This window comes from Hordeum vulgare, chromosome 4H (genome assembly GCF_904849725.1).
Source record: "Hordeum vulgare subsp. vulgare chromosome 4H, MorexV3_pseudomolecules_assembly, whole genome shotgun sequence".
Lineage (NCBI taxonomy): Eukaryota > Viridiplantae > Streptophyta > Magnoliopsida > Poales > Poaceae > Hordeum > Hordeum vulgare.
The window spans coordinates 548,701,470-548,726,227 of record NC_058521.1 but is presented as its reverse complement, the minus strand read 5'-3'; the positions used below and the strand labels follow the sequence as shown (position 1 = coordinate 548,726,227).

At 45.1% G+C, this 24,758-nt stretch overlaps 2 protein-coding genes across 2 annotated transcripts; one reads left to right on the top strand and one right to left on the bottom strand.

The window, feature by feature from the left end:
- The first annotated feature begins 12,784 nt into the window (after nucleotides 1-12,784).
- On the top strand, nucleotides 12,785-15,540 carry LOC123446918 (vicilin-like seed storage protein At4g36700). The gene is made up of 5 exons (XM_045123465.1): nucleotides 12,785-13,133; nucleotides 13,243-13,433; nucleotides 13,525-13,605; nucleotides 13,681-14,019; nucleotides 14,118-15,540. Exons 1-5 carry the CDS (start codon nucleotides 12,836-12,838, stop codon nucleotides 15,306-15,308), a joined length of 2,100 nt encoding a protein of 699 aa, XP_044979400.1. The 5' UTR covers nucleotides 12,785-12,835; the 3' UTR covers nucleotides 15,309-15,540.
- A 1,904-nt stretch (nucleotides 15,541-17,444) lies between these two features.
- LOC123449430 (COP9 signalosome complex subunit 4) lies at nucleotides 17,445-23,734 on the bottom strand. Its single transcript, XM_045126651.1, has 14 exons — nucleotides 23,464-23,734; nucleotides 23,223-23,374; nucleotides 21,560-21,663; nucleotides 21,417-21,477; nucleotides 21,248-21,340; nucleotides 21,058-21,158; nucleotides 20,695-20,803; nucleotides 19,071-19,115; nucleotides 18,908-18,976; nucleotides 18,728-18,819; nucleotides 18,613-18,655; nucleotides 18,251-18,310; nucleotides 18,063-18,122; nucleotides 17,445-17,864 (listed from the first exon to the last, which is right to left on the bottom strand). Exons 1-14 carry the CDS (start codon nucleotides 23,597-23,599, stop codon nucleotides 17,790-17,792), a joined length of 1,200 nt encoding a protein of 399 aa, XP_044982586.1. The 5' UTR covers nucleotides 23,600-23,734; the 3' UTR covers nucleotides 17,445-17,789.
- Nucleotides 23,735-24,758: the final 1,024 nt, after the last annotated feature.

Sequence of the window (24,758 nt, the reverse complement as noted above, 5' to 3'; positions counted from 1 at the left end):
ATGCCACTTGGAACACCATGGTGGGATGGTGTGTCCGAACATCAGAGCCGCGCCCTATTGGATATGGTGCATACTATGATGTCTCTTATCGAATTATCACTATCGTTTTTGGGTTAGGCATTAAAGACAACCGCATTCACTTTAAATAGGGCACGACGTAATTACGTTGAGATGACACCATATGAACTATGGTTTGGAGAAACCTATGCTATCGTTTCTTAAAAGTTTGGGGCTACGACGCTTATGTGAAAAAGTTTCAGTCTAATTAGCTCGAACCCAAAGAGGATAAATGCATCTTCATAGGATACCCAAAACAGTTGGGTACATCTCTTATCTCAGATCCGGAAGGAAAGTGTTTGTTTCTAGAAACGGGTCCTTTCTCGAGGAAACGTTTCTCTCGAAAGAATTGATTGGGAGGATGGTGGAAACTTGATGAGGTTAATGAACCGTCACTTCAACCAGTATGTAGCAGGGCACAGGAAGTTGTTCCTGTGGCGCTTACGCCAATTGAAGTGGAAGCTGATGATAGTGATCATGAAGCTTTGGATCAAGTTACTACAAACCTCGTAGGTCTACAAGGTCACGTACTGCTCCAGAGTGGTACGGTAACCCTGTCTTGGAGGTCATGTTGTAGAACAACAATGAACCTACGAGCTATGAAGAAGCGATGGTGGGCCCGGATTCCAGCAATGGTTGGAGGCCATGAAATCCGAGAGAGGATCCATGTATGAAAACAAAGTGTAGACTTTGTAAGAACTACTTGATGGTCGTAATACTATTAAGTACAGATGGATCTTTAAAAGGAAGACTGACGATGATGGTGAAAAGTCACCATTAAGAAAGCTCGACTTGTCGCAAAGATGTTTCTGACAAGTTCAAAGAGCTGATTATGATGAGACTTTCTCACTCGTAGCGATGCTAAAATTCTGTTGGAATTATGTTAGCAGTTGCTTCATTATTTATGAAATGTTGCACATAGGATGTCAAAACATTGTTTCCTCGACGGTTTCCTTGAGGAAAGGTTGTATGTGATACAACCAGAAGGTTTTGTCGATCGTAAGGATGCTAACAAGTATGCAAGCTCCAGCGATCCTTCTATGGACTAGAGCAAGCATCTCGGAGTTGGAATAAGTACTTTGATGAGTGATCAAAGCTTTTGGTTTTATACAAAGTTTATGAGCAACTTGTATTTCCAAGAAAGTGAGTGAGAGCACTATAGAATTTCTGATGAGTATATGTGGTTGACATATTATTGATCGGAAATGATGTAGAATTTCTAGAAAGCATATAGGGTTTTTTGAAAAGTGTTTTTCAAGGAAAAACCTGGATTAAGCTACTTGAACATTGAGCATCAAGAACTATAGAGATAGATCAAGACGCTTGATTAAAAAACTTTCAATGAAATGCATGCCTTGACAAGTTTTTGAGGGAGTTCAAAATAGATCGGCAAGAAGGGGTTCCTTGTTGTGTTGTAAGGTGCAAATTCGAGTGAGACTCAAAACCCGACCACGGAAGAAGAAAGACAAAGGATGAAGGTCGTCCCCTATGCCTTAGCCATAGGCTCTGAAGTATGCCATGTTGTGTACCGCATGTGATGTGTGCCTTGCCATGAGTCTGTCAAGGGGTACAAAGAGTGATCCATGATTTAGTCACTGAACAACGGTCAAAAGTTATCCTTAGTAACTAGTGGACTAAGGAATTTTTCTCGACTATGGAGGTGATTAAGGAGTTCGTCGTAAAGGGTTACGTCGATGCAAGCTTTGACACTGATTCGGGTGATTTTGAGTAGTAAACCGGATTCGTATAGCGGAGCAGTCATTTGCAATAGTTCAAAATGGCGCGTGGTAGCAGCATCTATAGGATGATATATAGATTTTTAAAGCACACACGGATCTGGAAGGTTTAGACCCATTGACTAAAAACCTCTCTCACAAGCAAGATATGATCAAACCCCATAACTTATGGGTGTTAGGTTCATTGCAATCACATAGTGATGTGAACTAGATTATCGACACTAGTGCAAGTGGGAGACTGTTGGAAATATGCCCTAGAGGCAATTATAAATTGGTTATTATTATATTTCCTTATTCATGATAATCTTTTATTATCCATGCTAGAATTGTGTTGATTGGAAACTCAAATACATGTGTGGATTCATAGACAACACACTGTCCCTAGCGAGTCTCTAGTTGACTAGCTCGTTGATCAAAGATTGTCAAGGTTTCCTGGCCATAGACAAGTGTTATCACTTGATAACGGGATCACATCATTAGGAGAATGATGTGATGGACAAGACCCAAACTATAAACGTAGCATATGATCGTGTAAGTTTATTGCTACTGTTTTCTGCATGTCAATGTATCTTTCCTATGACCATGAGATCATGCAACTCCCAGACATCGGAGGAATACCTTGTGTGTATCAAACATCGCAGCGTAACTGGGTGACTACAAAGCTGCTCTACAGGTATCTCCGAAGGTGTCTGTTGGGTTGGTATGGATCAAGACTGGGATTTGTCACTCTGTGTGACAGAAAGGTATCTCGGAGCCCACTCGGTAATACAACATCACTACAAGCCTTGCAAGAAATGTGACTAAGGAGTTAGTAACGGGATCTTGTATTATGGAACAAGTAAAGAGACTTGCCGGTAACAAGATTGAACTAGGTAGGGAGATACCGACGATCGAATCTCGGGCAAGTAACATACCGAAGGACAAAGGGGACAGCATACGGGATTAACTGAATCCTTGACATAGAGGTTCAACTGATAGAGATCTTCGTAGAATATGTAGGAGCAAATATGGACATCCACGTTCCGCTATTGGTTATTGACCGGGGAGTGTCTCAGGTCATGTCTGCATAGTTCTCGAACCCGCATGGTCTGCACACTTAAGGTTCGGTGACGTTTCGGTGTATTTGAGTTATAGGTGTTGGTGACCGAAGGTTGTTTGGAGTCCCGGATGAGATCCTGGACGTCACAAGGAGATCCAGAATGGTTCGGAGGTAAAGACTGATATATAGAAAGTCATGTTTTGGTCACCGGAAAGGTTTCGGGCTCATCGGTAGTGTATCGGGAGTGCCGGGAGGGTACCGGGGGGCCATCGGGAGGGGTGTCTCAATCCAAGAGGCCTCATGGGCTGTGGGAGGGTTCAAACCATCCCCTAGTAGGCTGGTCGAACCAACCACTAAGGCCCATGCGGCTAGAGGTGGGAAAACCCAAAGGAAAGGAAGGGAAGGAGTCCAAGTAGGAAAGGGATCCTACTTGGAGTAGGATTGGAGGTGGACTCTTCCACCTCCTCCTATTTCGGTCGAACCCCTAGAGTGTTTTGTGGATGCCTCCTCTCCTCCCTCCCTCCTATATATACTAGAGTATTTAGAGGGAAAAGCTAACCCGAATTGCCACGTGCTCCCTCTACTTCTCTCTAGATCTGTTCTTCCTCTAGATCAGTTTTCGGTGGTGCTTAGGTGAAGCCCTGTTGGATTAGTTCACCACCACCACCACCACGCCGCCGTGCTGGAGAACTCATCTACCTCTCCTCCCCTCTTGCTGGATCAATAAGGCGGGGATCGTCATCGAGCTGTATGTGTGCTGAACGCGGAGGTGATGTCCGTTTGGCACTAGATCGGGATGGATCGTGATGGGATCGCGGGACGTATCATGATGAGATCGCGGGACGGGCTGCGATTTGGATCGCGAAGATGTTCCACTACATCAACTGTGTTATATACGCTTCCGATTAGCGATCTACAAGGTTATGTAGATTCACTCTCCCCTCTCGTAGATGATCATCACCATGGACAGGTATTGCGTGTGCGTAGGAAATTTTTGTTTCCCATGCGACGTTCCCCAACGCACACACCCTCAGAGATACTTGTATAGCACCTTTATAGTCACCTAGTTACGTTGCGACATTTGATACACATAAGGTACTCCTCCGGTGTCAGTGAGTTGCATGATCTCATGGTTCATGGTCACAAGAACAGATACTTGACATGCAGAAAACAATAGCAATAAACTCATACGATCATATGCTACGTTCATAGTTTGGGTCTTGTACATCATATCATTCTCCTAATGATGTGATCCCGTTAAGAAATGACAACTCATGTCTATGGCTAGAAAATCTTCGCCATCTTTGATCAACGAGCTAGTCTAGTAGAGGCTCACTAGGGACATGGTGTTGTGTATGTATCCACACATGTATTTGGGTTTCCAATCAATACAATTCTAGCATGGATAATAAACTATTATCATGAACAAGGAAATATAATAATAACTAATTTGTTATTGCCTCCAGGGCATATTTACAACATATTCGTCACCATTTCATAAGTGATCATATCAAGCGTGGGGGATTGGTCTTATTCAGGTCAACACTAATGAACAACTTGCACATATTTTCACGAAGCCATTGGATGAAGCAAGATTTGGCGAGTTAAGGCATGAGCTAAATATCATTGATTTGAGCAATGTGGATTGAAATTAGGCACACCCCACCACTCTCACCATACTATGTTGTTTAGATGTAGGCATGGATTTAGGGGGGGTATTGTTCTCTCAATGAACTCTCCCTCTCCCTATTATGCATAAATCGATAAAGTCCTTCACATTAGTCATCTTCAATGACACTTGTGCTTCATAGAAGATTTTTGGTCATGGGCCCAAGGTTAAAATCTTCCTGGTGCCATACCAATTGACTCAAACATAGGTGGCCTCGGACTCCGCCCCCTCCGTGTGAGGCATTTGCTTTTGAGTACTTACTCATGTGCTGAGTCACTCCAAGGTTTGCTTTCTTTGTGTTTGTACTATTGTAAATTGGAGTGTCTCTTATTGCACTAAATATTTTTCTGTGAGTCTTCTTTCTCTCAAAACTGCATGGTTGCATAGGTCCTGTTTTTTGTTGCTAGTGGGATGTTTTGTTGGTCGCAAGAGGTACTTCCGCTCTTAGGTCGGTACTACCCGCAAGCGGTACTACCGCTTCAGGGACTCCTAGACGGTTCAAGTGGTGGGCAGGGGGGGTTCTAACTCCTACCCATTCAATCCTCCTCCCCTCGAGTTTCTTCCTCTGGCGACCAAGAACACCTCCGAAGGCCGGCTCCGGATCTACCATTTTGTGTCGTCCTTCGCATTCCCGTCCGGTGGGATTACCCCCCCCCCCCCTCGTGCCATGGACTCCGGTATTGCCCTCGGTCGCTTTCTCATTGGTTTAAATTTTTAAATCTTAGATCTAGGGCAATGCATGAGGTTTCCATGTTATTTCACATTTTCTTGGCATGGGATGGACGTGAAATGGATGCTAGTTGAAGTAGACTAGATAGTCATCGGAAGTTTTGGGTTCTACGGCTCCAGTGTTGTCGTCGTCTTGTCACGGAAATTTTCTGTAGACTTGGTGGTACTACCACCCGTGCATAACCGGTACGACCACTGCGGAGGAAGTACCGCTCCTACACCCGCGGTACTACCGCTCTAGCTACAGAACCCAAGTTCCATGTGTCTCTATCTAGTCTTTTCTTCTGTTGTTCCCTTGGCTTATGTAGTTCTTTTACATCTGCCTTTTCCTCATCCTTCTTTTTGTAAGTTCTAGGTGATGTTAGCTCTGCTCCTGCTTCTCGTCATGTGAACTATAGCCGTGGCTCCAAGCATTTTCGCACATCCGACGATGCAGGGGCTGGTTCAAGTGCTCCAACTGAACGATAGTCTATGAAGAAAATTGTGAGAAAAAAGAAGGTTGCCAAAGATCCTCAAGATATGTCTCAAGAAGAGTTTCTGACTTTTCGTCAACGTGATCCCTATTTCCTTCCTCAGGACGAGGCTTTTTCTGGGCGTCCTTTCTAGAACAAGCCTCAGTCACTCATCTATGTGGGGGTTCTCAAGTTCAAGACGAACGTCTATGTGGATGTCAAGTCTATTGATACATGGTACATGGGCACCCGTCCTCGCACTCAATATTTTGATGAAGCTCGTGCTCTCTGTCAGCAGTGGGTTCTTGGTCCTATCATCAGCTTCAACAAGGACTTTGACAGCGAGATTGTGGCTCAATTTTATGCCACTGTTCACTTTCACCATAATGAAGGGAGGAGCCTCACATGGATGACTTGTGTTCGTGTGTTGCACTCCAACTGGAAGACCTCTATGAACTCTCTGGGCTACACTGATCGAGGCCTGGATGAGGCTATTGGACTGAGGCCACACACTAAACGTGTTGCAGCTATTCACAAGTCCAAGCTTATTTGTTGGTCCAGAGTTGTGAAGACTGTCAAGGGTGATCGCATTGAGCTCATTCCCTTTCTCGACATCATGCATCAGATATTCCGCAACACTCTGTTTCCTCATGTTGGAAACAAGGACCGGGTTCATTCTTATATTGTGAACCTGTTACTTCTCTACATCAAGGAGTGGGGCCACTAATCCACCTTGGATGTTCCCCACATTATGTGCATGGAGCTGCGTTCAGCCGTTCTTTATAAGAAGGTGTCGATCTATGGCCCTTATCTCTTCAAGCTGATTGAGGATACTTGTGCTATTACATTCCCTGACGAGCCTTTGGTGACTGATCACTTAGTGCACCATGGTATTCTCAAGCTCCGTGTGAAGGAGAACTGGGGTATTCCTCCTGCAGTTCTTGAGATTGCCCCCACTGACTCTGATGATGAGCCGGAGCCAGACTATGAGTTTGTTCCAAGGTGTGAGAATGAACCTTCATGGGCATCCAAGCTCGGGAAGAAGATGAAGAATCTTCTCTGCTTTTAGGCTAAGGGACGGTATAAAGCACATGTAGAGGACAAGAAGGCACATGTAGAGGACAAGAAGGCACGCAGTCGTGACAAACTGATCATGAGGAAGATGGCCTTGATGTCCAGAGTGGGTCTGAGGACAAGATCACTGATGAGGAGGACTCGATCAGGGTGCACTATCCATGGACTGAGTCTAAGAAGGAGTTGTGTGATGCTTTTGTCGAGTCCGAGGGAGATGATGCTGAGGACTGAGCTCACCATCACTTTGGCGTGTTTTCATCCTCTATGCCCCTTTTGGTGTCTCGGTGTCAAAGGGGGAGAGAGTGTTTTGCCTGGATTTGCCGAGTCACGAGTGTCTTATCTTCTATCTACTGTTTCCTCTCGTGAACTCATTTTATTTGTTTGCTTTGGTTTGTGTTGCCCAAACTTATGTGAATTAAAGTATGGTGTAAGACATATGCTCTCTCTCCTACTCTGTTATGTCTACTTTAGTTATTATGTGAGATCATATTTCCTATACTTGCATCCATGCTTAACTCATTTCCTGTTTATGCAAGTATATGGATGTGTCTATAAAATATGGGGATATTGATCCTAGAGTGTGTTTTTTTGCATTCCAAAAGCATATTCAAATAGAGCACACATCTAGGGGGAGCTTGTCTATATTTTGTAGATATTGGGTTTGCCTAAGTTTTCTGTTTATTATTGAAATGGCAAATCATGTATTGTCATCAACCCACCAAAAAGGGGGAGATTGTAAGAGCACAATTTATCCTAAGTAGTTTTGGTGGTTGATGACGATGCCCCTTGCAGACTAATCGTGTGCATTAAGCTTTCAAAGGTTATCACGTGGCACGAGACAGTTATTTTCCCCTTAGTGGTTGAAAGAGAAGATGGTGTTTTTCTATTGATTTAGTGTTGGTGGACTTGAGTCATAGGTAAACCCGTACTATCAAGAGGGATCCGCATTTGGAAAGGTTGGGAGGAACAAACACATACATATTTGCACCCCATCCGGTTCCCGGCACAATAGAGATTATGTTCTGCCCCTAAGGCCCTCAAAGTTTTATAAGCAGAAGTACCACTCTTAAGAGCGGTAGTACCGCCCCAGTGGTACTGCCGCCCTCCAGGTGAGGCCCCTCTTCCGCTTAGTTTTCCTCTGTGGCATCTTCGATGCTTTTTTCCATTTTGAGTGGAAGTATTGCATGGAGTGGAGCGGTGGTACCGCTCTAGTGGTACTGTCGCCCTCCCTTTCTAGTCCCTCTTTGGCTTAGTTTTACTTTTTGGTGCCCTCGATGTCGTTGATCCAGTTTGAGCGGAAGTACAGCTGGGAGTAGCGTGGTAGTACCGCTCTAGTGGAACTACCGCTTCCCTGGTTGTGTCCTTTGTACTTCCATGCAAGCGAAAGTACCGCTCCCCTGAGTGGTACTACCGCTTATGTGCGACTTGATGGCAGAAAAACGGTTAGATTCTTCCCTCTGTATATATAGGTCTTCTTCCCCCAAGAGACCTTGCCTTTCTTACAACAAAAGCTCCATTGTTGATCCTAAGCTCAATCTTCCCCGGTCTCTCTCCCTAGCCATCAATTCATGTTGATGCTCTAGGGTTTGGAAGAGAAGGCCTCGATCTACACTTCCACCAAGAGAAAAGTTGTTCCCCCCATTAATCCCTTGCGAATCTTGTTACTCTTGGGTGTGAGAACCCTAGACGGAAGAGGTCACCTCGAATCCATAGTCTATTATGGTGAAGCTTTGTGGTTTCGTTGGGAGCCTCCAATTCAGTTGCGGAGATTGCCCTAACCTTGTTTGTAAATGTTCGGTCGCCGCCTTCAAGGGCACCACTAGTTGAATCAGGGCATCTCGCATTTGTGTGAGGGCGTGAAGAGAATACAGTGGCATTAGTGGCATCTTGGGGAGCATTCTGCCTCCACACCGCTCTAACGGAGACATACTTCCCCTCAAAGGGAAGGAACTTTGGAAACACATCCTCGTCTTCATCGGTTCCACTTGTGGTTAATTTTTACCTTTACTTGTATTTGTTATGTGTTTGTTGTTCTTGTTAGAATCATATAGGTTGCTCACTTAGTTGCTTATCTAGACAACATATTTGTTGCTAAACTTAATTTGTTAAAGAAAGGTTTAAAATTGCTAGTTGCCTATTCAACCCCCCTCCCCCTCTAGTCAACCATATCGATCCTTTCACCATGTGATCGGGTTATATCTCTCAACTTTAATCAACATCTTAGTGAACACATCAACCACTAGATTAAAGAGTAGGGGCGAGAAGGGGTCCCTTTCTTTCAAACCTTTTCCGCTAATAAAATATGGGCCATTCGTGTCATTAATTCTCACATAGGAAGAGCCCTGAATCAAGGTACTTTTGATCCAATTAATCCATTTATTACAAAAGCCTCGAGATGTCAGCATTTCAAAACGAAATCGCCAACTGACTCTGTCATAAGCCTTCTCGTAGTCCAATTTGAGAATCAGACCTTCCAACCCTGATTTTTAACCTCATGAGCCATAACCACACTTTCCAATATAAACCTCCCAACCCCGCGTTAACAGCTGAGAGGGAGAAGCGGGCATCCCAATTGGTGGTGACAAGAACTCTGTCAATGGCAACTGATATAGGGACAGTTTGATTGTTGCTCCAAGTATAGCTCCGATTGGAAATAACTACATCCACCAAGGCCCATTTGATAATCCAATCATTAAAAAGATAAGCAAACTGGGTATTGATGTTCCCATTATTCTTATCTATACTAGTCCTAACCAAGTTAAACTCACCCCCAAGTAGGGCGGGATACGACAGTGATTCCTCACTTAATTTAGATTTGCAATAAATTCCAACTTAAACTCATTGCAGGAAGTACCATAGACAACCACTGAATGCCATATAAAGTTATCATTCTTATTCTTAACTGTAGCAACAACACAATACTTTTTGTTCACAAAACCAATTACTTCAAATAGATCAGAGTTAAGACTGAGAAGGATCGCACCAGCAGTGTTAAGAGCAGGGAGAAAATGCCAACACAAGCTGGATTTGCTTGAGAGAGATTTTAGCGTACTATCATGTATAGTTTCCTTTTTTATTTCCAAGAAACCCACAAAATCAAGTCAATTATTAGTAGTGAACTCAGCAAGGCACTGTATTTTACCAGGTTTACCTAGGCCTCTAATATCCCAAAAAGCTCCTACATTGGATTTTAAAAGGGTCAGATAAACCACAAGGTTTAGCCTTAGTACATAATGTTGGGCTATCACTAATTGATCCAGCAGTGCCCCGTGGATGCAAATCAGTGGCCACAACAGTAGGAGAAACAAAACCTGAGTCAGAAGACTCCGCAATATCAATATTATCACGTAGTACCTCTTCAGGATGTTTATCAGCAAATTTGAAACAAATAGCTTTTTCAGATTCGATTAGATCATGGAGGATATCATTTTGTTCAGTAGTAGAATCACCATGCATAAATCAATTTTTTGAACATGATCTATCAGAACACAAGGTTCTAAAACTGTGTAAGAGTTACCTTTAACGCCCTGTTTGGATTGTCGTTTTGCACCTAAATACGTTGGTAAGAAAAATATGGATGTTCATCCGCCGTTTCACTTTCCCTCTAGAAATAGCTGGGGATATGTAAGTTACACTTGTATTTTTGATACACCTATATATAATACGGTAGAGAAACGCTGAACCAAACACGGCCAAAATGATTTGGGAATTTCAAGGTTTTTCTTCTGTTTGTAAGTTGTAGCTTTCCAGGAATTTCCAGGTGTCGCGACTGCAATGGAGCACCACCAGAGCTATGATGGAGCACTGCCATCGCTACATTAGAGCATCGCTCGTCTGTATCGCGACTGCAATGGAGCAGCACCGGAGCTGTGAATCACCGTACGTTGGTGTCACGGCTGAAATGAAGCACCACCGGAGCTACGATGGAGCACCACCGGAGCTACACTAGAGCACCGACCGCCGGTGTCGCGGGTGCACCGGAGCTACGGAGCACCGTGCGCCGGTGTCGCGGCTGCAATGGAGCACCACCGGAGCTACGATGGACCACCGTCGTCGCTACATTGGAGCACCGCTCGCCGGTGTCGCGGCTGCAATGGAGCAGCACCGGAGCTACGAAGCACCATGCGCCGATGTCGCGGCTGCAATGGAGCAACACCGGAGCTACGAAGCACCGTGCGTCGGTGTCGCGGCTGCAATGGAGAAGCACCGGAGCTACGAAGGACCGTGCGCCGGTGTCGCGGCTGCAATGGAGCATCACCGGAGCTACGAAGCACCGTGCGCCGGTGTCGCGGCTGCAATGGAGCACCACCGGAGCTACGATGGACCACCGTCGTCGCTACATTGGAGCACCGCTCGCCGGTGTCGCGGTTGCAATGGAGCAGCACCGGAGCTACGAAGCACCGTGCGTCGGTGTCAAGGTTGCAATGGAGCACCACCGGAATTGGGATGGAGCATCGTCGCGCTGGAGTTGGCACTGCAATGGAGCATCGTCATGATGCCGTTGCTGCCGAAATCTTGGCTCGGCCGACGAGGAATGTGTTCGCTACCGTCACTTTCCTACAGCGGAAGATGAGATGAGATCGATGCGTTGACGAATCCAATGACTGCGGGTCGGATCCAACAGTTGGGACCCGACCGGATGATTCGTAGCGACAACATATCCTATGCACCGAGCTAATCTGTGCATCCAATGCACCAGTAGCTTTTGGGCCAATAGATGAAAAAGAGGATGGCCCAAATTTGGTCACAAGTTATATTATACCAGTTTTTACAGAGATAACCCTTCACTTTACAAAAATAAACCTGCACTACATATCTCTCTCTTCTTAGGCCCTCTTTGAAACCATCCAGATTATATAATCTGGTTTTTATAATATATTATATTTTCAAACAGGACAGTTTATATTGTAGATTTTATAAACTAGATGATCAGATTATTATAATCTCATAATCTGCTCTACCCCAGCTAAAATGAGATTATGGATTACAAATGACGTGTTACCATTGTAAACTTCAGGAGAATTACCCAGTGTCACCGTCACTTTTCTATTTTTCCTTGTAAACAGAGGACAAACATGTCATTTTACAATTTAAAAGCTGGTTTACAGTTTATATAATCTGACCTCCAAACATGCCCACCTGAATTATTTTTATAAACCAGATTATATAATCTATGTTCATAATTCAGATTATCATAATCTATTATGGTTCCAAACAGGGCCTTAGTAAACATGTAAGTTTAGTTGTTGTTTTTTTGGCTCAAGCACAAAACGGTTAGATTTTGGATCGGTTTTGATTGCCATATTTGTCATGAAGAGACCTTTAAAACAAGATCAATGCTGATTATATTCTAAATATACATTTCTCATTGCTTTTTAAACTCTATTCAGAACTTAATGCACGACCAAAGAACAAAGATGTCAGTGAAAAAAGTTCTGAAGTCGAACATGCAATTCAAAATACATGACCCTGTTTTATTTGGACAAAAGATAAATACGCAAACAACTTTATTGGTGGAAACAAAAGATAAATGCGCATTGATTTTACAGATGTACTAGCAACTATCCATCTCCATGACCAGCTCATCTCCGTCTGTTCTCTATCCAGTGTCTCATCTAGCATCGGAGCATTTGGGTGCATGAGTTACGCCGGTGCGCTGGATACGTCCTCGATTCGTAGCAGCCCCTAGATAACACTGCACACCCAAGCACCGAAATTAGCACCGAAGCCGTACCGAAGCTTCGCGTTGGGCGGTGGGCACCAAATGCATATATATCGCGCGGCACGTGCACTCCACCTCACATAGCCAGCGTCCAAGTGGCTAGCATAGGACACACCCAGCGGACGGCAAACACCATCGCGAGTCCTCGAGCCGCCCACCCTCCCCGTCGCGACCAGGGGGCACGTCGCGCCCATGCACGGCAAGCATGCCCACAGCCCCCCACGTAGCTCACGCCACGCTTCACCAGCTACAGCATCCCGTCGTCTACATATGAGGCGCCATATCCCCCCCTTCCTTTCACAGACCGCGCGAGGTCGAGGAGAAAGCAGAAAGCAAGGACCTGCAAACATTGCAAACATGGCGGCGGCGACGGCTCGGTGGCTCGTCCTGTCCCTGCTCGTGTCCGCCTTGTGGGCATCGTCGGCGGCCGCGGCGCACGAGACGAAATGGAAGGCCGGGGCTGCGGTGGGCGGCCAGGTCGTGGAGAAGGAGAGGCGGAGGGTGGTCGTCGAGAGCGAGGCCGGCACGGTCACGGCCACGGACGTCGCCGACGCGGCGGGCACGGTGTACCGGCTGCAGTTCATCACCATGGACCCCGGCGCCCTGTTCCTGCCCGTGCAGCTGCACGCCGACGCTGTCTTCTACGTGCACAGCGGTACGCAGCTACTAGCTAGCATCCATGAACGCTATCAGCAAGTGAGTGCAGTGCACGTACGTGTTTTGTGCTACTGAACTCAACTCACGTCGTGATCTTCTGGGGGCAGGGCGGGGCAAGGTGACCTACATCCAAGAAGGGGGCAGCGAGACGAGCTCGCTGGAAGTGCAGCGAGGAGACGTGTACAACTTGGAGCAGGGCAGCATCCTGTACATCCAGAGCTACCCCAACGCCACCAGAGAGCGCCTTCGGGTCTACGCCATTTTCACCAGCAACGCCATCAACTGCGACGACCCATCGGTACCTACAGGCCGCTTCCATGTTCGGTGATCTAGTTGTTCACTCATACTCCTACTTAGGTACTGACGGTGCCCCCCGATTGATATTGCAGCATCCCAAGTCAGAAGCATACTCGAGCGTCAGCAATCTACTGAGAGGATTCGATGTGAAGATTCTTCGACAGGGATTTGGGGTAAGTACAAAAATGTGTGTCTGAACTTGTAATAAGTATCACATGGAGTACATGAACTGTTGTTTGTCTCGTAAGGTTTCCTCTGGAGTGGTCGAGGCGATCACATCGGCGAAGAGCCCACAGTCGATCATAACGTACAAGCCAGACCAGGAGAAGGAAGAGTCTTCGAATTGGACGGAAGAAATCTTCGACGCGCTGTGGGGAGACGACTCCCCACTGAACAAGAAGAAGAAGAAGGATAAGCACAAGAAGAAGGACAAGAAGGACGACAAGTCCAAGAGCAAGACTTTCAACTTCTACTCCGGCGAGCCGGACGTCAAGAACTGCTTTGGATGGAGCAAAACCATGACCAACAAGGACCTCCAGAACCTCAGGGGGTCCGACATTGGCATGTTCATGGTGAACCTGACCACGGTAACTGAGCTAGCAGATTCATCGCTCGCTGTTACGTTCAGTAGTTTTTCAGCTCTCATGCTAACTTACAAACTGTGTAACACTGATCATTTTTGCAGGGGTCGATGATGGGACCTCACTGGAACCCGAAGGCCACGGAGATCGCTATCGTAACACACGGGTCAGGGATCGTGCAGGTGGTATGCCCGAGCATCCCCTCGGGCGCCGGAGGCGATCACGGCCACCACGACGAGGGCGGTCGCGGGGGCGGCGATCACGGCCACCACGACGACGGCGGCCGCAGGAGAGGTGATCACGGTCACCACGATGAGGGCGGGCGCAGGAGAGGTGGTCACGGTCACCACGACGAGGGCGGCAACGACGGCCAAGAAGGCATCGAGTGCAAGAACTCGGTGTTCGGGGTGAAGGAAGGCGACGTGTTCGTGGTGCCGAGGTTCCACCCGATGGCGCAGCTGTCCTTCAACAACGGGTCGTTCGTGTTCGTCGGGTTCAGCACCCACATGGGGGAGAACAACCCGCAGTTCCTGGCCGGGGATCATTCGGTGCTGCAGGTTATCGGCAAGGAGATCGTGGCGCTGGCGCTGGGGCAGAAGAACACGACCGCCGTGGAGAAGCTGCTGTCGGCGAAGAGCGGGTCGACCATAATGGCGTGCATCTCGTGCGCGGAGGAGCTGGAGAGGAAGGCGGAGCAGGAGGAACATGAGGGCGGGAAGGGGGAGCGCGAGAGGGAGCGGGAAGAGGAGGAAGAGAGGGAAAGGAAGCAGAGAGAGGAGGACGAGCGGAAGAAGCGGGAGGAGGAAGAGAGGAAGAAGCGGGAGGAGGAGGAAAGGAAGAAGAGAGAGGAGGAAGAGAGGGAGAGGAGAGAGGAGAAGGAAAGGAAGAAGAGAGAGGAGGAAGAGAGGGAGAGGAGAGAGGAGAAGGAAAGGAAGAAGAGGGAGGAGGAGGAAGCAGCGAGGAGGGAGCAAGAAGAAGAGGAAGAAAGGCGGAGGAGGGAGGAGGAAGAAGGCGGCGGAGGCCAAGGCGGAGGAGGCGGTGATGATCCGAGGGAGGAGGAAATACAGCGGAGGAGGGAGGAGGAAGAAGAAGGCGGAGGACGAGGAGACGATCCGAGGGAGGAAGAGGAACGGAGGAGGGAGGAGGAAGGAGGCCGTGGCGGGAGAGGCGGAGACGACCCGTGGGAAGAGGAGGGAGGCGACTGGGGAGACTCCACCAAGTACCGCGCCGCCATGGCCACGAACCTGAAGAAGCGCTACCGTGGTCGCAAGGGCTCCGTGTTCCGGAGCGCCTGAAAACAAGAACCGTTCCGGTCACCTTGCACGCTCTATGATCTACCCTTTCCCTGCGTACCGCTGTACTAATAATGGCGGCGATCCTGGTCGCGTGGGTCTGTTGTTCAGTCTACTGTTCTTTTAGTTTTCTTGCGTCCGTCGTTGTCACTGTGCCTTGCTGTAGCTGGTGTATAGAAGAAGAGCTTGTGCATTATGCCTACGTATAATAAAATAAAAGGGCTGTTCATCGCTATGCATTGGGTGCTGACCGCGATTTTTAATTCACAATTGCCAAGTCGACTGATTTTATTTTTTCTTTGACGCGGAATCGCCGTCCACACACAGCCACACTTACATCATTCTCTTGCCATATAACCCGGCGCCTACACTCCTCTAACTCCCTTTTGATCTTTTTAATACGCTTTGCCAAATCACCCAAAATGCTCCTGCTCCAGTCACTTAGCTCTGCCACCACCACTTCCAGACATTCTTGGATATGAATGGCGCCCCTTGCATGCACAGTCCTCCTCAAGAAGCCATCTGGCCTCAAAGCGTTTCATTGGATCTGCCATGTTGCTATGCCACATTGGGCTTCCTCCTTCCAGGTCCAGGATGACCGACCTACGATCTGAGTGCAAAGGATCGCTATTCACCACTTTGTATCCTCGAAAACGATTACACCAAGCAGGAGACGGCACAGCTCTGTCCAACATTTCTCGAATGTACACATCAACTCTGAAATTATTATTGCGCCATGTAAAAAATGTCTCCCTCGAAACCAAGGTCTTTGAGATCAAAAAAGGATAAAGCATCCCTAAAGTATTGCATACATGATTGGCTTCTCACGCCGCCCTGTTTCTCATAATTGAACATAATTTCATTGAATTTGTAATTTGGGTAAGGCGGACGCTAGGAATCACCCGGCTGATCCGGGCGTGGGATCAGTCGGGCCGGCAGCCACTCGATCTTTCTGCTTGTCCATATTATAAGCCGTTCGATCCACCAGTCAAACCTGTTCGATTGATTCCTGTTCGAGGATGGGGTCGCAGGTACTGCTTCCAGCCTTTCACGGACAGCTACGCACACATGACATAGGCACATAGCTAAGTGCTTCTTGTTTAGCTAAGCAGCAAAGTCATCTCGTATTAGTTACGTGGCAAGTCGTCAATTGCCTGATAAAAAATAGCAAGTCATTCATGCTCGACGATGTCACGAGGGGTTATCTGAATGTTGCGGCCATAATGTGAGGGCGTGAGCAATGCTGCAACGCTGGACGTCCATCTCCATGATAGTAGCTCGACCGCTTGGATGGCCGAAAACCTAGCCACTTCAAAGATGTTGCGACAACATGCTTCGATGGTCATGGCAACAACGCGATGACATACTTTGACGGTCACAACAATGTTGCAATGGCAACCCATATGCTTTGATGATGTTGCGACGACATGCTTTGACGGTTATGATGATGCTACACTAATAAGTTGTCTGCTTCAATGATGTTGTGACGGTGTGTTTCGACCACCGCGACGGTGCTTCAACAACCACGGAGATGATACGATGACTACTCGGGTACTTCAATGATGTTGCATTGACGTGCTTCGACGGCCGCAAAGGTGCTTCAACAGTCGGCTGCTTTGATGATGTTGCGATGGCATGCTTTCAACACACGACTATGTCGCGACGAAATGCGACGTCGACGTCCTTTGAACGATCACATCAATGCTGCAACGACGTGCTTCGATGACCGCGGTGATGCTTCGACAAATGTCCAATTGCTCTGACGTTTGTTGCAACAACATACTTCCCGATCGTGACAGTGGTGCTATTTCAATGATGCTACCGACAGCAGCAGCCAGGATGCTCTAATGATGTTGCAGTGGTACATATGTTTCGATGGCCAGGACAGCTGCAGAGGCATCAAGGACGCTACTCTAAGCATTGCTATAGGCGTAAAAAATATGGTGTTCTGAAATCATTTTTTAATTTAGAGCTTTGCGCTTCCTCTTGAAATTGTTGGTGGTATCACGTAGTACATGTGTATGGACGTGCTGAAGTCGTAAAATCAGCTGTAGACGGTTAACTCTAGCGGTGGACACCACTGGCTTGACTCGCGACAGAATATCTAATCTAGCCACATGTTAATCAACAAATCAGATATAAAGAACAAGCAAGCCAGTCAAATTACGGATAGATATTTCATGTTCTGTCACCAGCGTCATACTGCAGAACCAGCCCTAGCCTGAAATCTATTTGCGTTGCGCTGGACCTAATTCTTCCGAGAGATGCGTGAGTGTAGAACCAATAATACCCACTGAAAACCAGAGCGCATAACTGGGACGGCATTTTCCACACGAATTTCACATGACATGATCGTACAGCAGAATTGGTTCCGAAAGTACTCGTTGCACCTTCAACGGCAAAACATCTGTACAAAATGTGTATCCAGCAGGTTGATCAAAGTTATCACAGGTACCATCGAAACGACCGGGTGGACAAATTCCCTCAGACAGGTATCGCGATTCCCTTGCTCGACATGCTGTCAAGGATGTCGTTCAACGCTTGGCACAGCCCAGCAATCTGCAGGTGGAGAAGTTGTGCAGCCCAGGTTTAGAAGTTGATGGGTACGTTCTCTAGATAGTTGTTGTAATTACATAGCAAGTGTTTGTGCACAAGAATTTGTTGTGTAGAGCATGAAGGTAAGTGCAAGTACGCATAAGAAAAGGTACGCAGAAGAAAAGGTTAAAACTAAGAAGTGCAATGCTACACTACACTAACCTGTTGGTCCCACTGCTGCAACCCTTCAGTGTCATCCTCAAAGTGTATCACAGCTTCAACCTGTGGAACAAAGATGTATGCATAAATTTCAGACTGACAAAACAAATATGTTGTTTAGTAATTCTATTCCAGAATTTCATGACCTAATGGCAGATAGAGAATGCCAAGAAAGAGAGCTCATAAAATACCTGATCAATTGAACCCCGCATTCTATCTTCACAGATCATTCGACATGCTATCTTCTCAGCCTGCCAGTACAGAGACGTTAATGATAAGAAGGCTCAAAATTTAAATGGTATCCTAGATTAAGTTCAGAACTCTGCACCCTACATTTGTATAGCAAGTAGAAACCGAAATAAGAACAAGGGGCTGAGCCTGACAAATGTTTCCATGTTTTGGTTTGTAAATTTAATATGTTCCATTTTTGCTTTACACAGAGGATTGCAAGTTCCCTTTTACACCACAAGCAATATGGCAGAATATTGCAGAGTCTAAGTTGCTGGTAGAGTTCAGGGAAATGAAAGAACCAACATATGAACAAAGAATTTACCTTTCTAGGGTCAATGCCCAACAATGTTCCAAGCTCCTCAAAACTGGAGAAATGAATTGATGGTCTGTTAGGTTGAATCCAATAATGAATGCACAACAATATCCACAATACTGACCTGATATTGGTGTAAAGTTTACTGGCACTAAGGAGATTATGCTCAATCATCGCCCGGTCAAGCACAGTAGACTTGTCTGGCAGAAGGGCTTTCTGTTGAACAGTGGAGAAACTCCAGTCAGGAATACCATAAATGGGAACTTATTTTCAACAAGGTACAGATGACTAAAAGTTTCCTTACTTGATGCGGCTTCAGCTCCTCTGCAAATGCATCAATTTCTGGTTTCCTCAAAATCCTTTCAAGAAAAACCTGAATATATGGAAAAAAAAAAGTGGAGACCCTATCAATGAAGAGAACTTATATTCAAAACATAATGCCAGGGAAGTATATCAATGTCAGATACCTTCTGCAGTATTGGGTATATCTTGAGCTTTGAGCATCTTTCATCCTGGAAGGGGCAAATTATTATACAACAATCATGCGAAAAAATTGTTTTTGCCACTCTAGTTTTTGCCAATATTCCTTATGCCACTCTAGATTTTGACATTTCACTTTTGCCATTCTTAAATTTTGACAAGTATCACAACTACCATTCATGGCAAAAGCAAACGAATTTTATTTCACTTCTGCCACTCTTAGCTTTTGACAATGTATCACAATTGCCACTATGAAAATTCTATTTATGCCACAGAATGACAATTGTGATAATTGCCAAAAGCTAAGAGTGGCAAAAGTGGTTTAGGGGTCATTATGATAAGATGCACAGGAAAACAAAAATATTTGCACATTATTAAGGTAACCATTATGTTTTGCTTAAGGCAGCATAGCGAAAAGACCAAAAAAACTTTCATTCAGCAAAAATAAGATGTATGGGTTGCCTGGTGGAAGATGTTCAACACTAGCAAAATAATTCCCAAAAAATGTTAAATGTAATTGGTTCACAGGATCATGATATTAGTACATTGGAAAAGGTCGTATAACAGCATGTTTTTCGACCTTCGTTGAGTTTAGCGAACAGTAGGTTTGACGACCCTGGGTTCCCACAAATACAGGATGCAATTCAATTTATTTCACATTATATTGATCTTTCAGATAACAGGGGAAAGACAATATGATGAGTGCCAAATTAAAATTGTTTCAAACCAAAGAGAAAATAGAGACAAAACGAGGCATCGCAAGCCCACTACGACAGTAAGGTAAAGCCATAATCAGTGCCCAACCAAACGTGCAACCAGATCTGGTCAACGGCCAATTGGGCAGCTCACGAGTCCCATCCAAAGAGCCCCTTAAATACAGAGCTTGTTTACAATCTTGCCCTTATTACATACAAACATTTCTTGGTACCCTGCAGGTGCAGGGATCCAAGCCTAGGGCATTAATACCACAAGGGCAAAATTGACCACCGAACTCCTAATCCTCCAACATCGTATTTTCTTGTGCTTTGCGTACACAGCTCCAGCAACATGTATTCGGATTATGGAGGGAGTACTCCCTCCATTCCAGTGAATAAGGTGCACGCGCAATACGAGGATCAAGTTTGACCGTCAAGTTTAACCAACAAAATGTAGGTTATATGCGGCAAAAGTTATACTGTTGAATTTGTATTCAAAAAAGACCAGGGGGTATATAATTGTAAGTCACATAACTTGCATATTATTGGTCAAATTAATAGTCAATGTTAAATCTCAACGAAACTACTCTGCACATGACAATGCATGAACAAATTTTGTGTGATGCCTACTTTGAACGGTTCTGATTTGCAAAATAATGCAATATAATGGATGAAATCGGAAGGAAATGCGTGTGTGTGTGGAATGGAGGTGGTAACAACTACCAACTTAAACCAGTGGGACCAAAACTCTAAATAAATGTCGTGACTTGTGTTGATGGTTTCCAATTGGCAAAACAGGATCAAGAGAGAACTAAGACAATCATGATGGTTAGAAGTTACTGCAGCAATTAATGGTAATAGGGTAAATAAAGAAGGTGTGAAATCACAGGACATTGAGATGAGCTAAAAGCCATACCTTGTACAATGTAGCAAGAACGCGAGAGCGTTGTGGGCCAGCACCAGCCAATATTGTGCATGTTACAGCAGCACTAAGAGCTTGCTCAAGAGCATTTTCATCAATCTCTCTGAGAAAATACAGAAACAATGTTCCATCGAGATTTGTGAGAATAATACATGGAAGCAATATCAGTTCCAAACACGACTTGCCAATAATAACTGCAGTATCTAAGCATGAGTATCAAGTAGAGTAATTTATTTCATACAATGAGCAAAATATTGAAATATTTGCAAGGGTGTAAAGTAGAAATTAGGCACCACTACATCGGCAAGGCAACAAAGGACCATACAAGACAGAACATTAAAAGGGAGTAAGCCTTACTCATCCCCAATTTGGCGTTGCTCAATCTGAGAGATACCATAGTATCGAAGTGCAGCTTCCAAGAATTTACGTTTTAGATCTAAAATTCTCGCATAGCAGACCTATAATATAAGAGATATAAGAAATGAACTATTTTTTTGTCCTTAGTTGTAGACAGATAGATTGTTAATTTGTTTCTGAACCAACAAACCTTGTATTGTAAGTTCAGAACTTCCTGGTTGCTGTTTGTGACCAAAAACGAGGCTTTGTTGATAAAAGCTTCAGCATTCACTGCATCATCATCCTACAAAATGAAGAACTACATTAGTCCAGCTGACAATGCAATGAGCCAAAGACGACAAATGCTAAACAGCACTAACCTCCAAATAGAGTCGTGCAATCTGGACGCACTTGGATAATTTGTTTGTGTCATCAAGCATCCTGGTTTTTTAGCAGATTGTCAGATTTCCCAGAATTGGACAAATCCATTGGCATGTAAAGAAACACAAAAGCTTGTTTCTACCTGATTCCTGAGTCCAAGTCAATGCCACTAAGCATTTGTGCTGCTCTCGACCATTGTTGTTCAGATTCATACAGTTCTGCAAGCTTCTCTCTAATCACTACTACCTGGATAGATAGACAGAAAATTAGAGATTAAGGTTGTTGCAACACTTATTTACATAATAACAGCATGGTCAATCATCAATAAAGTAGCACGATGATTTTCTGAAAAAAAACAGGGTCAATCACAAAGTCACCAAAGAAGATTTAATGAGCGGTTACAAAGCTCACAGAAACAGATAGTAAGTCAGTTATTTGTTGTAGAAGAGAGAAACAAATCTAGAGATTCATATTCTCCATGAGATTTACATGAAGACGCTGGAATAGCACTATAGCAATCAATATAACATAAAATTTACTGGATAATTTCTTTCACAAGATGACAAGCATGACGAGCCATTCTTTGTACTCCCTGTACTAAATCAGCGACAATTAATATGGATCGGATGTAGTACATTTTTTCTGCACAGGTACATATTAACCGGCTTTAATCTGCATAATCTTTCAATGCTGGGTATTTTGCAAAATGAGCACACTTATTCCATCTTGGTTTACTTTGATGGTAGCTACTACCTAGAAATATGAATATCTAAGACCTTTGAGATAATTGCAATAAATAGAAGTCATACTACTACTTAACTGCTAATTTTAGTGACTGTTGTCAGCAGCTTAACAAAGTTTAAACCCATGAGACATTATAAATTGCAACTTCAACAAGAACTCCCAAAAAAGTAACACTAAAGAAGTAACCCGTAGATATTTAGATCTCTGAAATGTGATGCATAAGAGGGACATGATGCACCAAGCTATACGTAGATATTTAGGTTTCTGCAATGCAACCAGTATGAACATGGAATGAGTGGCAACAGTAGTTACTATTGTATTATTTTCTCTACTCACAGACAAGATCATGAGGTATTATAAAACTATAATCCTTGAGTAATAATTTTCCTGTTCATACCTATTATCGAAGTATCACGCAGATAATCAAAATAAGTTAACCATGTGGGGTAATAAGCTTAAGGAATTGGCTCAAATGGTTGATATGTCGCTTATAATGACTGGGCACCAAATCAATAGGTCTTCTTAATGGATTACAGGCTAACACGGCATGTAATAGCTGTGTGGTTGACTGCCTGACTGGCATAAATTAACTATAGCTCTATTTCCCCTGGAAAGTATGTCACACGGAAATCTAAATTGTAGAGAGCATCACCAAAAAATGCATAACATTATCCTCAATACTTGACCTTGCATACACAATCTAAGCTGAGACTGCATAAATGAGATAACATGATGACATCATTTCATGCACTGCGTATTCCCTTGTAGAAAAATCAGCCAGAGCCCAAATTGGCCACTCCAAAGCAAATCTCACAAGAACAGAAAATCCCATCACAGCAATAGCTCCATACGTACTACTAGTAGTTACTGCACAAGTTCAAAATATTCAGTGGAAGGTGTGACCAACTGTCAAAACAGAAGTGCTGTGCTAGCAATTTCCCAAAATTATATCATGGCATTACATAGTAGCTCTACAGGCTGTGCAGTACAACATACTACAACAAGTACAGAGCAATCTGGTACTTAAAATTAGCCTGCTAAAGGAACCGAATGGTGCCTACCTGCTCCTCGAAGGAGACCACACGAGGCTGGATCTGCGTGAGCGCGTAGTGGGCGACCTCCTTCTGAGAGTCCGGCTCCAGCTTCCCCAGCTCCTGCGCGAACGTCTGCAGCAGCTGCCGCGACACCACGAGCGGCACCTCATCCGACACCACTGCGCTCGCAACAATCCCAGCCATTACGCCCAGAACGAAAATCAAATAACCAGAAATCTAAGGCTAGGGTTTGAGTGAAGCGCGTTACTGTGGTTGAGGAAGCGCTTGGCCTGGGGGATGTCCGGCGGGGAAGACGAGATGACGGAGGCGAGGATGTGGCGGTACTGCTCGATCTTCTGGCGCTGGTCGGCGATCGCCGCCGCGCTCGCGAGGGCGCTGTCCATGGCTTCCTCCGCCTGGGCTACCGCGGACCGCCGCAGGGGTTGGGGGTTGGGGGTTGGGGGGTGTCGCCGGCGTCGGAGATGGAGCGGCCTAGGGTTTTGGCGTTTGATCTGCGGAGAAGATGAGGGGAAAAGCTATAACTGGGTTTTGCAGATGAACTGGGTCGGATATATTCTGCTGGGGAGTAGGACGATGGGCCGCCTTGTGTTTTTTCTAGTGGTGGACCGGCTTGTCTTTTCAGTGTTTGCCGCCTTGTTACTCGCGACTCTATGGGCTAACTCTCTAGTAAAACACTTAAATCTAAAACCAGTTTTAAGGATTGAGAATTGGTCATTTTTAACACTTTTAAGGGTTGAAAAACAGGGACAAAGACTAGAACCAATATTCCGTTATAAGGGTTGGGTTTGAGGGTTCTAGTCTTTGCCCCAACCCCAACCCTTAAAACTGTCATTTAACATATCACAATTTTCATCATCTCAATAACACCGAATAGTACTTTCAAACACATAATAAATAGTATCTAACTTGGTTTTAAACGTCTCTTCTGGAAGATAAATAGTTATTATTTGTCACTGATTCTTTTTTCTTCCCTATGCTATTGTCATTGATTTCAATAGATACTTTGGTTGTTGCCTGTAGGACTCCAAAAATATGAAACTTTAGAGACAGAAAAACTAAGCTTCTCTACCACATTATAGATCTATTATACATCCATAAATTGAGAGATCAACAAGAGAATACAGCAGTTTCCTGTCTATATATGCCAAATGGATGAGTGATATGCATCCTTTGTGTTTCCTGTCTAATATATGTCAGTGTGCTATACCTGCACAAAAGGTGCTTTGACAATCTCACATTTGACATTACCATCGGCATCATATTGCACTTGCTCAGCCAAATGGTCCTCCCATCTATCAATTGCCCCGAGCAGCAGCGAAGTTTCCCCGAACAAATGTAATTAAATGATGCGATTAAATCAGAACAAACTGCATGCCAGTTTCCCCGAACAACTGTAATTCATGTAAATTTTGGGCGTGTTTGGCTGCTGCTACTTCTACATTGTGGTTGAAATGCGCCTAACCAGCTCGGGGAAATGCTGCTACCAATCCCACCGCCCAATCAGTCAATCAGCAGCACCCAGGGCAACACTAATCGTCTGAA